Source organism: Chlorocebus sabaeus, chromosome 6, assembly GCF_047675955.1.
Source record: "Chlorocebus sabaeus isolate Y175 chromosome 6, mChlSab1.0.hap1, whole genome shotgun sequence".
NCBI lineage: Eukaryota > Metazoa > Chordata > Mammalia > Primates > Cercopithecidae > Chlorocebus > Chlorocebus sabaeus.
The window spans coordinates 2,767,706-2,780,887 of NC_132909.1; the positions used below are offsets into that span (position 1 = coordinate 2,767,706).

General features: G+C 57.1%; 2 protein-coding genes across 5 annotated transcripts; one reads left to right on the plus strand and one right to left on the minus strand.

Annotated features, from left to right (window-relative positions):
* Window positions 1-1,649: 1,649 nt before the first annotated feature.
* Window positions 1,650-5,063, minus strand: ZNF524 (zinc finger protein 524). Of its 3 annotated transcripts, none has more exons than XM_007998181.3 (2): window positions 4,984-5,063; window positions 1,650-2,716 (listed from the first exon to the last, which is right to left on the minus strand). In XM_007998181.3, exon 2 carries the CDS (start codon window positions 2,676-2,678, stop codon window positions 1,881-1,883), a length of 798 nt encoding a protein of 265 aa, XP_007996372.1. In that variant the 5' UTR covers window positions 2,679-2,716; window positions 4,984-5,063; the 3' UTR covers window positions 1,650-1,880. The 3 variants fall into 3 exon arrangements, with proteins under 3 accessions (XP_007996372.1, XP_007996369.1, XP_007996370.1); XM_007998178.3 differs by lacking the exon at window positions 4,984-5,063 and adding an exon at window positions 4,379-4,528; XM_007998179.3 differs by lacking the exon at window positions 4,984-5,063 and adding an exon at window positions 4,007-4,302.
* Window positions 5,064-5,208: 145 nt separating this feature from the next.
* Window positions 5,209-13,087, plus strand: FIZ1 (FLT3 interacting zinc finger 1). 2 transcript variants are annotated; one of them, XM_007998176.3, is made up of 3 exons: window positions 5,209-5,310; window positions 6,854-7,183; window positions 10,815-13,087. In XM_007998176.3, the coding sequence occupies exons 2-3, from the start codon at window positions 6,890-6,892 to the stop codon at window positions 12,009-12,011; spliced, it is 1,491 nt and encodes a 496-aa protein (XP_007996367.1). In that variant the 5' UTR covers window positions 5,209-5,310; window positions 6,854-6,889; the 3' UTR covers window positions 12,012-13,087. The 2 variants fall into 2 exon arrangements, with proteins under 2 accessions (XP_007996367.1, XP_007996368.1); XM_007998177.3 differs by lacking the exon at window positions 5,209-5,310 and adding an exon at window positions 5,317-6,282.
* The last annotated feature ends 95 nt before the right edge of the window (window positions 13,088-13,182 follow it).

A 13,182-nucleotide genomic window follows, 5' to 3' on the forward strand; every position in this document is an offset into this window, starting at 1 on the left:
TCCTAAGTCCCACCTCTAATACCCTGTTACCTCAAAGTTTCTCCTTTAAGCCCGGCCCCGGGCCCTGAACCACGCCCACCTCAGAGCTGAATTATTATAAGCTCCGCCCCTCACCTTAAAATCCGTTCTCTTGGCCTGGCGTGGTGGCTCACGCCTATAATCCCAGCACTTTGGGAGGCCAAGGCAGGCAGATTGCTTGAGCACAGGAGTTCAAGACCAGCCTGGGCAATATGGCAAAACCGCGTCTCTACAAAAAAAAAAAAAAAAAAAAAAAAAATTAGGCCGGACGCAGTGGCTCACGCCTGTAGTCCCAGCACTTTGGGAGGCCAAGGCGGGTGGATCACGAGGTCAGGAGTTCAAGACCATCCTGGCCAAGATGGTGAAACCCCGTCTCCACTAAAAGTACAAAAATTAGCCAGGCGTGATGGCGGGCGCCTGTAATTCCAGCTACTCGAGAGGCTGAGGGAGAGAATTGCTTGAACCTGGGAGGCAGAGGTTGCAGTGAGCCAGATCGCACCACTGCACTCCAGCCTGGACGACAGCAAGACTCCGTCTCGAAAGAAAGAAAGAAAGAAAGAAAGAAGAAAGAAAGAAAAGAAAAGAAAAGAAAAGAAAAGAAAAGAAAGAAAAGAAAGCTAGCTAGCTAAATATGCTGGCGCGCGCCTGTAGTCTCAGCTACTCCGTGGGCTGAAGTGGGAGGGTCGCTTGAGCCTGGCAGGTTGTGGCTGCAGTGAGCGGTGATCGGGCCACTGCACTCCAGCCTGGGTGACAGAGCGAGACCCTGTTTCAAAAAAAAAACCATAATCCGTCCTCTTCACCCCACTCTCACGCAGTTCCTCCTGTTCTTCCCCAGCTCCAAGCCCCTACTCTCTAGATCAACTCTATCCATTCTCTTTAAACCACTCTCACTTTATGCAGACCAACCCCTAAACCTCTTTAAGCCCCACTCAACTCTAACCCTCTCCTAAGCTCCCCGCCAGTTCCCCGCGTAACTGCCCCACCCCTGGCTCCTTAGCCCCGCCCCAAGCCACACCCCTTATCTCTAACCCTTACCCAGACCGTCAGACCTGTTCACACCTTTGTCTTAATTTTTCCTTCCAAAGAGTAGTTCCTTAGGACAAGGAGGTGGGGCAAAATGGCTGCACAATTTCTGGGACTTGCCTAGGATCGAGGCGGTCAGACCTAGGGTCAGTTTGCATGGAAGGTTCAATGTTTTAGTTAGATTGGATGTGTACTGGGAATACAGCTGACCCTTGAACACCACGGGTTTGAACTGCAGGTCCACTGAGAAGCGGACTTTCTTTCACCCAAACACCGATGGAACACACAGTATACGGAGGGCGGATTTTCCTACATCCGCGGGTTCCGCAGGACCCAGTGCTGGACTTGAGTATGCTCGGATCTTGGTATCTGCGGGGTTCCTGGAACCAATTCCCCACGGACACCGAGGGACCACTGGACTTTGGGGTCTGATGGAGACGGAGAAGGAGCCAAGGTTTCCCCCAAAACCATTCTTTCGCGAGCACCACACTCATGAGGCACAGGAAGTGGGGTCCTCTCCAATTCCCCGCACTCCCGGCAGGTGTAGCCAAGGAATAACATTTGAAGGCAGGAGAGGATGGCATCCCGGCACGGAACACACACAGGCAGCCAGCAGGCAGAGATTTATTTCCACAACCCCCGCCTCCAAGGATCTGTTAGTCTGGGGGAGGGGGGCTGAAGGCAGCTGGACCCAGAAGTTTAGGTCTCCACCCTCCACCTGCTCCCACAACGGGAAGACCACCAGAAACAAGGGTGTCCCGGCCCCCTGGCCCAGGCCCAGCACCAGCCAAACTCCCTGCTCTAAACCTGGCCCAGGGAGCGATGGCCGGGGATGTGGGTCAGGCCGGCTCCCCCTTCCCCTCTGTCTCCTCCTCCTCCTCGGCCCCTGCTGTGGCCGGGATGCCCTCCTCGTCCCACGGCGGTTCAGACCCTGGATCTGGTGCACATAGGGGTACCCCCATGGCCTCTGGGTGCTTGCGCTTGGCATGGCGCCGGAGCGTGTTGGCCTCTGTAAAGCGCAGCCGGCAGATGGGGCACTGGTACGGGCGCTCTCCCGAGTGCACGCGGTGGTGGTGCGCCAGCTCGCCCGCCTCGCGGAAGCGGCGGGGGCACAGCGGGCAGCGGAAGGGCCGCAGGCCGGCATGGATGTTGCAGTGCCGCCGCAGGTGGCTGGAGCGCTTGAAGGTCTTGCCGCAAACCTTGCACTGGTGTGGCTTCAGCTCTGAGTGCGAGATGCTGTGGCGCTCCAGGTCGGAGAGGTAGGGGAAGGCCCGCAGGCACACTGGGCAGAAGTGTGGGGCCTTCCTGGGGCCGGAGCCCTGAGGCCCAGCCGCTGACCCTTCAGAGACTGTATACGGCACACCCTGATCATCGATCAGGAGGAGGTCGTTCCCGCCACTGCTGCCTACTGGGGCTGCCACGCCCTGCACCTGCACCAGTGGGGGCTCCTGCCCTGACTTGGGGGGGCGGCCCCGCTTGCGAGGGAGGGAGGAGGCCTTGAGTGTCCGATGTGAGGAGGTGGCTCCCCCAGGACGACGGCCTCGGCGGCCCCGGGGAACAGGAGGAGGTAAGGCCAGAGGTTTCGCTTCCTCCCCAGGCAAAGGCGAAGGCAACGGGTCTGGGCTGGGGGTGTCCATTGAGCAGTGGGGGGCTTGGGTCTGGGCACTGGAGCCAGCTAAGAGGAGAGAGGGGCAGAGTCAGCGCTCACAGGGTCTAGAGCACCCCTGTGTCCCCCAACACCTCGCCCATCCCTCTCTCCAAGTCTCTTGACAAGGGTGTGGTTGACATTCATCCAGATACACAATTTTAGCTATGCTGGTGGGTAAAACTGTGAGATGATCTTGTATCAGCAGAAAAACAGGCACTTCCCTGGGCTCCACCAGACATCCCTCTCTAACTCTCCTCCTGGATATAGAAGTTCAAGATCAACACGAGCTCCCCCCGCCAAAAAAAAAAGAGAAAAAAAACCCTAAAACAAAAAACCTCCTAGAAGGAACAGAGTCCAACTGAGAGTGCAGACCAGTATTGTGATCCTTGCAACGGAGAGCCCATCAAACTCCAGAGCCATAGAGGCCTCACGAACGCCCTCATCCCTCCCTGCTGACTGGCAGAAGTGGGGAAGGGGCTCCGGAATGGAAAAAAGGGGCTGGTCCCAGGTGATATTTGACCCTGACTCCTGGATGAGGAAATATATCCGCGATGTTAAGAGCCTGGGCCCTGGAGTCAGACATCATTCGTTCAAATCTTTACTCTCTGCGTGGCTTTGGGCAAGGTGTTCACTTCTCCAAGCCTTAATCGAGACTTTTGCAAAATGGGACACACAGTTCTATGCACTTGCCCAGACATGCCATGAGTATAATACCCACAAAGTGTTCATACAGAGCTTTCAGGACACATTCGCCATTGTTATCAGGAGCAGCTAAGCCTCACATCAACCCTCTGAATAGGGCATATCTGTCCCATTTTGCAGATGGGGAAACTGAGGCACAGGACAGCCAAGTCAGTTGCCTAAATTCCTCTGCCAGTAAATGGCAGGGCCAAAACTGGAAACAGGTCTTGCTGACCCGAATGTCCCAGAGAATGGAGAACAAATAGACCCAAGGAGGAAAGGGGACATTATGAGGGCTCAGTCCTGAGTTTGAATTCAGCTCTGCCTGTACCTAGCAAGTGACTTTGCCTCTCTGAGCCTGTTTCCTCCTCTGAAAAGTGGATATACCAGGGTTGTCAGAAGAATCAAATGAGATAGGGGGCTTTAAAATGCCCCTCGCACACCGCCTGGTGCATAGTAAGCACTCAATAAACTTCACCAGCGCCACCACCATCTTCCCAGCGCCCACTCAGATACTGGGAGCATGAGACTGGGGTGTAACGGAGGGGAAGGGGAGACACAGGTATAGTGGGAAGCCTCCCTGCATCCCCCCCCTTTAACAGCCACATAGACTGCGGTCCAGAGAGGAGCAACCACCTTTCCATACAGTTCGCTCCCACGGGGTAGCCTAGTCTAGGAGTCAGGTCTTTGGAACGGTGGAAAGGGGGAGACTGGTCCCCCGACCCTCCCCGTCACCTCGCCCCGGTGCTGGCGCGCTCATCGGTCCCCGAGCTGCGAAGCCCGAGCGCGGGGCGGGCCCTGCGGGGGCGGTGGCCAATGAGCGGCGCCGGGTAAGCGGGCGGCGGGGGCTGCCAGGAAGGGGGTCTGCGCGCGCGCGCCCGGACGGCTTCGCGGGGCGCGAGCGCGGGAGCAGGAACAGGTGTTGGAGGCGCGCTCCGGGAGCGCGCGGCCCGGCCTCCCCTACCCCCACAACCCCCATCCCGCCTGCGCCCCCCGCCTCTCGGGTACCTCATTTGCATGTCGCCGGGGCTCGCGAGTGTGCGCGCGCGCGCGGGGGCGACGGGGCCGGCGCGTGGGAAGGGGAGGGGGTGAGGGGGCCCTGCCCCTCGGCGGCGGCGGCGACGCGCGGAACCGGCCCCGCCCCTCGGAGAAGCGCCGGGCCCCTCCCTTCCTGCCCTTCCCTCCCGCCTGCGTGCCCGCGGGAAACAAAGGGGACTCGCTGGGTCCTAAGGACCGGTCACGGCCGCGGCAGCAAGCCGCGCCTGCGCACCAGCGGCCCTGGTGTGTCCCCAGTGGGAAATAACCAAGCACCACATCCCCAACCACCTCGAAACGCCTTTCCTCTCACAAAGCACACATTCGGGTGACCCAATCAAAGACAGATACCGAACGATGAGGAGCGGGAAAATGGCTGCCCAGTGCCCGTAATTAACATGGCACCGGACAGGCTTCGAAGCCCATGGAGGGCTAAGTGGATAAGATGGTGCCGGTTTTTTCCAGCTCCGTATTGCAGTTGGCGCAGTTCGCTTTCTTTTTTTCCCTAGTCCAACTGTACATCCTAATCAGGGGGAGTCCGAGCCTGTGAAAAAGAAATAGTATCTGCTCTCATTTACGTTAGCATCGCCTAGTGTCGCCACGAAGGAGAAGAAGCCGTGCTCTCAGCTCCTTGCCCTTAGTCTGCATGGTGCCGTTCGTGTCCCTAGGCCCCGCCCCTTCCCGCTGCCCTCACCCAAGATGGCGCTGGCCTGGCTTCTTCAACCTCCAAGGCAGGGAAAGGAAAGGGAAAGAGGTAGAAGGGCGGGGATGAGGAAGGGGAGCCAAGAGGGCGGGAGAAAGGGGGAGTACGGCAGGGGAAGGGAGCTGAGGCGGAAGTCGAGGGGCCCCCCGGGTGGAAGTGACGCTACCCCCGCTGCCCAAAATGTCGGCGCCCAGAGGGAGGTGTAAGTAATTAAAGAGGAAAGCCGACGGACTTCCCCGGCCTCCCGGGGCCTTCCCGGGTCTCCAGGACCCAACGCTCCGTACGAGCGAGGTGGACTCGCCTGGCCCCGGGGCCTGCCCGACCTGCCCCCCTACCAGGCGCCCAGGGCTGCACCTTTTAGGGGCAGGGGGAGGGGCACAAAAGGCCGGCTCTCGGGGCCTGGGGCCTGGAGCGGACTGGGCATGGGGGGGGCCCCAGCTCCTCAGGCTGCGGGGTAGAGGAGGCGGGGCCTAGTGGCTGCTGGGGCGGAGCAAAGGTTGGGAGGAGCCTGAGTTGGGCGGAGCTTAGAGTGGAAGTGGGAGGGGCGTGGAGGAGGGAGAGTGGATAGAAAATGGGAGGGGCTTGGGCAAAGTGGTGGGGTTTGATAAAGGGGCGTGGCTCAGAAGGAATGGTGGGTAGGCCCTGGATTGAGGGGTGGAAGGAAACTCATTGAGGCTGGTTGGGGAAACGGAGCCCAGGAAGCAGGAGGGAGGAGTTTAGAGTAGAAGGGGTGGAGTTTGTCTGGGGTATGGCTTAGAGAAGTAGGTAGGCCTAGCGAGGGGGGCGGAGTTTAAGGGTGTAAAAAGGGTTTAATGCAACTGTCAGGTCCTTATAACGAATGTGGAAAGGACTTGCAGGGGATGGGAAGAGACTTCGTAGAGAAGGCCTGAGAAGGTGACAGGAGTCCAGTGGATGGTCTTAGAAAGGATGTGGCTTCTTTAAAGGAAAAATTGGGTTGGGTTTTGGAAGTAGGTCTTAGTGGAGCCGAGAGGGGCTTAGTGAAGTCAAGTAACTTAGCAAGCATGGTAGGACTTAAGGAGGAAACCAGGAAGAACTTACGGGATAATAGTCATCCAAACAGCTTACTTGTTGCGTCTTTGCTGTGCACCAGCTTAAGTAGGCACGAAACATTTATTGCCACTATTTTACTTAATTCTCGCCACCACTCTATGAGGTAGGTACTACTATTCCCATTTTGCAGATGAAGAGTTTTTGTTATCTGATGTTACAGGACTAGTTCTGGTCTCCCTGCAAGGATAACTCCAGTGTGCTTAGCCCCAAATCTTTGCCCTCCCATTTGCTAAGTGGTCATCCTGGAAGAGGAGTGAGAGGAGCTCAGAGGGGAGTGGGAGGGCCTTTTGGAGGGAAAAGGGCTTGGCAAAGAATACAAGATGCTTAGGGAACAGTGTAGGGGGCTTTGAAGGGAGTAGGAAGAGTGGGAGAGGCTTAAATTACAGCGGGAGGGGCACAGAGAGGAGTGGCCGTGCATTGGCGAAGAGGGGGAGAGGCTTAAAAACGCTAAACGCTCCGTGGAGTGAGGAGACTGGGAAGTGATTAGGAAGATTGCCAGAGGAGTGGAGCAGAGGGAGAAGGGTTTCTAAGAGAGTAGGAGGATTTTAAAGAACAATGAGAGGGGCTTAGAGAGGTGGGCAGTGGGAGGCTTTCCCAGGGGACAAAGCCTGGGAGGAGAGGGCTGATGGGAACCCTACCCCCTCACCTGCTCCTCTGTCTCCTCCCTACTCCAGAGAGAGCCCCCACACACCACTGTATTCCCCGCCACCATGGATGACGTCCCGGCCCCAACCCCTGCACCAGCACCGCCCGCTGCTGCCGCCCCCAGGGTCCCATTTCACTGCAGTGAATGTGGCAAGAGCTTCCGCTATCGCTCAGACCTGCGGCGCCACTTTGCCCGACACACGGCGCTCAAGCCCCACGCGTGTCCGCGCTGCGGCAAGGGCTTCAAGCACAGCTTCAACCTAGCCAACCACCTGCGCTCGCATACCGGGGAGCGGCCCTACCGCTGCTCCGCCTGCCCCAAGGGGTTCCGCGACTCCACCGGCCTGCTGCACCACCAGGTGAGTCCCACAGGCTGGCCCCAGGCTGGCCTCCCTGGTCTGGACTGCGCTGGGATCCCGCGCCCCGCTGTGCTCTGGGCAAAAGGAAGCTGGCCCAAGGCCTAGGCGGCCGCCTCCTCCCATTAGAAAATGTCCGTCCCTCCCCACCAAAGCACCCTGACCCTTGAAAGCATGCGGTGTTTCTCATTCAGTCCCCACCAAGCCACCAACTAGAACATTCATAGTAAATTTCCCCATCTATGGGCTCCTCCCCTCCCCCTTCTCCCTTCCAGTATCCCGCGTGCACGTACCAGCATCTGCAATCTAGTGTTTATCCTTTCCTTCCTTACCGTTTTCAGAAATATGTTCATCAGGTATATATTTAATTCCTTTATTCAGTGGTTATCAGGTATATACTTAATTCCTTTATTCAGTGACTATCAACTTTCCCTGCACCAAACAGCTGTGTTGCCAAGGCAAGAGCAAATTCCATGCCTTCAGAGAACTTACTTTCCTTTGGAGGTGGTCAGTAGCCAAGTAGACAAGAAGCAAAAAAGCAAGTATGCAGGCAAGAATGTCCTGGAAAATGATAACTGTTAGGAAGGACATTTTAAGAAACAAAAAAATACTGGCCGGACACAGTGGCTCACGCCTGTAATCCCAGCACTTTGGGAGGCCAAGGTGGGCAGATCTTGAGGTCAAGAGATCGAGACCATCCTGGCCAACATGGTGAAACCCCATCACTACTAAAAATACAAAAATTAGCCAGGCGTGGTGGCGTGCACCTGTAATCCCAGCTACTTGGGAGGCTGAGGCAGGAGAATCCCCTGAACCTGGGAGGTAGAGGTTGCAGTGAGGCGAGACTGCACCACTGCACTCCAACCTGGGTGATAGAACGCGACTCAGTCTTCAAACAAACAGACAGACAAACAATACAAATCAATGTGTGAGAGTAAAGAGAGGAGAGCTATGGGCTACTTCAGACAGGGTAGGGAAGGTTAGGGCAGGTGATACTTGAGCCGACCTGTAGTAAGCCTCCCTGCGAAGAGCATTCCAGGCAGCAGGAACAGCAAGTACAAAGGCCCTGAGGAAGGAAGGAGTGTGCTGTGTTCTAAGGAGCAATGGGAGACTGTGGGGTTGGGGTGGAAGGAGGTGAGGTGGAAGATGGGATGGACTGGGTCACACTCTTATCTATGTGCCAGACACTTGCACAACCAGGGTGAAGAAAACCAGACATCTACCGATGGTCTTTCACACTTGGCTGTCCTCTCTGTCCCCATGCCTCTGCCTTGGTCAGGACTTCACATCCTGAATGTTGGCCCCGGCTTTCTCAGTGGTCTTCCTCCCTCCTGTCTCTCTCCCTCACATCCAGCCTCTGCATCTGTCACAGAGTGACCAGGTGACTCCTGCTTAAATCCCTTGATCCTTAGGATGAAAGGGGAGCTCCTTAGTTGATGCAACAATTCACAGCCCCCGAGGCCTCACCCCTGCCCACCAGTAGGTTGTGATTCAACTGAACCATTTCATGAGTACCTACTGTATTTAGGTACAGTGCTAGGCTCTCTGGGGAAAAAAAAAATAGCTAGGGGAACAAAACAGATACAGTCCACCCGTTGTATGGCCTCGAGTCAAATGTGGGAGATGTGAACTGAACAACCAGGTTAATCAACGTTAGGTTACAGCTGAGACATCTGAGGATGGAGGATAACCATATTCTGAGACTCATGCAAGAGAGATCTGAAGCAGTCTGGATCGGGGATGGGATCAGGGATGGTTTTCCAGAGAAAAAGGTGAGGAATCATCTGCCTCTGGGGTCTGAGGCTTTCTGGATCCAGGGAAGAAGATGTGTACTTTCAAGGAAGCAAAGCAGGCTTTGGAGGAACTGGAGGAAGGCCAGTGTGACTGGAGCACGGAGAAGCAGAAAGAGTGTGGCTCAGGAGAAGTCTGGAGAATGCTGGACCCTGGAAATACTGCTGTGAGCAAAACCAATGTGGTCGCTATTTTCATCGTCCTTAGCTGGTGGGGAGACAGTCAACACTCAAGTTATATGTAGACACTAAGTGTGCTATGAGCCATAGGCTTTAAAGGAGGAGGGTGGAAGAGGATCACTGATGAGCCAGGGGGCCAGATTCGGGGAAGGGTTTCCAAGGAGCGACAGATTAATAGACCTACAAGCATTCCAGGCAGTGAGAACAGCATGTACAAGGGCCCTGGGACCAGCATAACCTTGTTGTGTTAGAAAGAGTAGAGAGAGAATAAATTGAGCGACAAAGAGGATAGAGATCTCTACACCCACACTGTACAGCAGGGACATCCTGTCTGGAGCCAGAAAGCCAAATGAACATCACTCCCTGTTCCTTCTTCAGGGCTGTGCCCCTGGCAGACATTACTAATCAAGCACTGCACTCTTTCTCATCCAGCCTCACCCTTCTCCTCACAGGTCTCAGGAAGACATTACCACACTCACAAATCTCTCTCTGCTATTCCAAAATCTTAACAAGGACAAATATCAGTACAAAAAACCTCTCTAAGGCACAGTTTTATGCAGTCTACAAGCCTGGCAATGCTTCAGAAAAAAAGTACAGGCTCCTGGACTCCCTCCTGGGAGATTCGATTCCCTAGATTTGGAAGTGATTCCCTGGATCTGTATGTGTGAAAAGCATTCAGTGGGAGATACTCTGAGCAGTAGCCAGATTTGGTTCAAAATCACTTCTCTGCCCTAATACACCTAAGGGCTGTATTCAGCTCATGATAACTGGCTCGGGGTAGCGGGGCTTGACAAGGGAAAAACCACACTACCAGGGCTGGCTGCTGTGTCACTTTAGAGCTGCACTGTCCAGTATAGCCATTAGCCACAGATAGTGATTTCTTTACTTTTTTTTTTTTTTTTTTTTTGAGACTGAGTCTCGCTCTGTCGCCCAGGCTAGAGTGCAGTGGTGTTATCTCGGCTCAGTGCATCCTCCACCTCCCAGGTTCAAGCGATTCTTCTACCTCAGCCTCCTGAGTGGCTGGGACTACAGGTGCCCACCACCAGACCCAGGTGATTTTTGTATATTTAGTAAAGGCAGGGTTTCACCATGTTGATCAGGTTGGTCTCGAACTCCTGACCTCAAATGATCCACCCACTTTGGCCTCCCAAAGTGCTGGGATTACAGATGTGAGCCACCGCGCCCGGCCGTGGTGTTTTTTTGTTTTTTGTGTTTTTTTTTTTGAGACACAGTCTCACCCTGTGGTGCAGGCTGTAGTGTGGTGGCATGATCACGGCTTACTGCAGCCTCAAACTGCTTGGCTCAGCCTCCCGAGTAGCTGGACCACAGAAGCATGCCGTGTCCAGCTAGCTTTTAAAATTATTTGTAGAGACAAGGTTTCCTTGCGTTGCCTGGGCTGGTCTCGAACACCTAGGCTTATGCAATTCCAGAGTGCTGGAATTACAGACGTGAGCCACCATGCCCAGCCAGGACATGGCGTTTTTAAGGACCGAAAGAATTCTACCGTGACCCCAAGCAGAGAGTGATACGACGAGCGTTTCCCTAGATCATGGCCCTGTAGACGTGACAGAGAGCTTGTGCCACGTCCCCCTGGGAGTCCAGGAATCCGCTCTCCGGGCTAGGTTCTCAGCCCTGACGTTGTGCCCTTCTTCCCGCACTCCCAGGTCGTCCACACTGGTGAGAAACCCTACTGCTGCCTGGTCTGCGAGCTCCGCTTCTCCTCACGCTCCAGCCTGGGTCGCCACCTCAAGCGCCAGCACCGCGGGGTTCTCCCCTCTCCCCTGCAGCCCGGCCCTGGCCTGCCCGCCTTGAGTGCGCCCTGCTCCGTCTGCTGCAATGTGGGGCCCTGCTCGGTGTGCGGGGGCGCGGGGACCGGCGGTGGAGAGGGCCCCGAGGGGGCAGGCGCGGGTCTGGGCAGCTGGGGGCTGGCAGAGGCGGCAGCTGCAGCCGCGGCCTCCTTGCCCCCATTTGCGTGCGGCGCCTGCGCGCGGCGCTTCGACCACGGCCGGGAGCTGGCGGCCCACTGGGCGGCGCACACCGACGTGAAGCCCTTCAAGTGCCCGCGCTGCGAGCGCGACTTCAACGCGCCCGCGCTGCTGGAGCGGCACAAGCTGACGCACGACTTGCAGGGCCCGGGCGCGCCCCCAGCGCAGGGCTGGGCCGCGGGGGCAGGTGCAGGGCCGGAGACGGCGAGCAAAAGCGCCGCTGCGGAGGTGGGCGACGCTCCTCCAACCTCGGACGGCAGGCTGCTCCTGGGCCCCGCGGGGGGCGGCGTGCCCAAGCTCGGGGGGCTGCTCCCTGAGGGCGGTGGGGAGGCGCCTGCACCTGCAGCGGCCGCCGAGCCCTCGGAAGACACCCTGTACCAGTGCGACTGCGGGACCTTCTTCGCGTCGGCCGCGGCCCTGGCCAGCCACCTGGAGGCCCATTCGGGCCCGGCCACCTACGGCTGCGGCCACTGCGGGGCTCTGTACGCGGCGCTGGCCGCCTTGGAGGAGCACCGGCGGGTCAGCCACGGCGAGGGTGGCGCGGAGGAGGCGGCGGCTGCGGCCCGGGAAGGGGAGCCGGCGTCCGGGGAGCCCCCGTCTGGCTCTGGCCGCGGCAAGAAGATCTTCGGCTGCTCCGAGTGCGAGAAGCTGTTCCGCTCGCCGCGAGACCTGGAGCGGCACGTGCTGGTGCACACTGGCGAGAAGCCGTTCCCGTGCCTGGAGTGCGGCAAGTTCTTCCGCCACGAGTGCTACCTCAAGCGCCACCGGCTGCTGCATGGCACCGAGCGGCCCTTCCCCTGCCACATCTGCGGCAAGGGCTTCATCACGCTCAGCAACCTCTCCAGGCACCTGAAGCTGCACCGGGGCATGGACTGACTGCCAGGCCGTGCCGTGCCCTGCCCTCCACCCAGCCACCTGGACTCGGCCTGGACCAGGGGACCTCAGTACTGCGAGTGAGGCCCTGGCCCTCCAAATCCAAATCCAGACACAGGCCCTGAAATGAGGGGACCCTGACTGGAGAAGTCGAGGCCACCAAAAACCCACACAGGCCCCGGAGCTGGGGGACCACAAACAAACAGGGTCCTTAGCTGGGGCAGGGGAGCCCAAATCTATGGAGAGACTCCTGAGCCTGAGGTCCCTGAAATGAGTGTGGGTAGCCCTAAGTCCCCAAGACATGGGAACTTTGTAGTGAGCAATGGGTCTCCACAAGTACCTCTCATCTTGAGGGCCCTAATAATAAAAGATGGGCACCTGCCCCACCAAGGGAAGACTGCCCCATTCCCTGAGAGCCATCATTCCCAATGACCTTGATCTGGAGAATGTGGAGGGAACATGTCCCTGAATTTTCCTAGATCTCCAAATGCTACCCACCAGTCACTGATGACCCCAGAAAATGGATATAGCCGAAATCTGCCTTTCCCCGTTTTCATTCCCGGTACTGAAAGAGGGACCAGGGTAGATGCCCCCTGCCCTCTAATCCCCCCTCCCTGACTGTGGAATGGATGGACCTTAACGATCTTCCCCACCCCCAAACACTAGAATAGACTGGCCTGAAATACCCTTGCCCAGTAGGATGGACTGATCTGTATGCACACACCCCCATCACATGGAATGGGCTGGTCTAGGCTGTGGCCTGCACCCCACCTTCCTTAGAGTGAATAGGGCAGATACTCCTCCCTTTTCCTGTAGCGTGTGGACTGGTCCACGCCATTCTTTGTCCTGTGAACTCATCTGAGTGGGAAGTGGCGGACACTGGGGTTTCCCTCCCTCTCTCCGTGGCACCCATTGGTCTTTCCATCTCTGCTGGTTTGTCTGTCTCTGTCTTCCTCCCGACCCCAAGGGGAAGGGGGTACTTGGCTAGGGGGTGCCCCTGTGAGCCTAGACCTCGTCCCCTCATCCCTCTCCCTAGTGTTTCCAGGACCCCCAATAAACCTTGTCCTGTTGGTCGCTGATGCCTCATTTTCTGATCCTTGGCTCCGGGGGGATGGGGAATGTCTTAGGAAAGACCACCTAAATACAGACAGGTCCTCGTTTTCTCCTGAGAAGT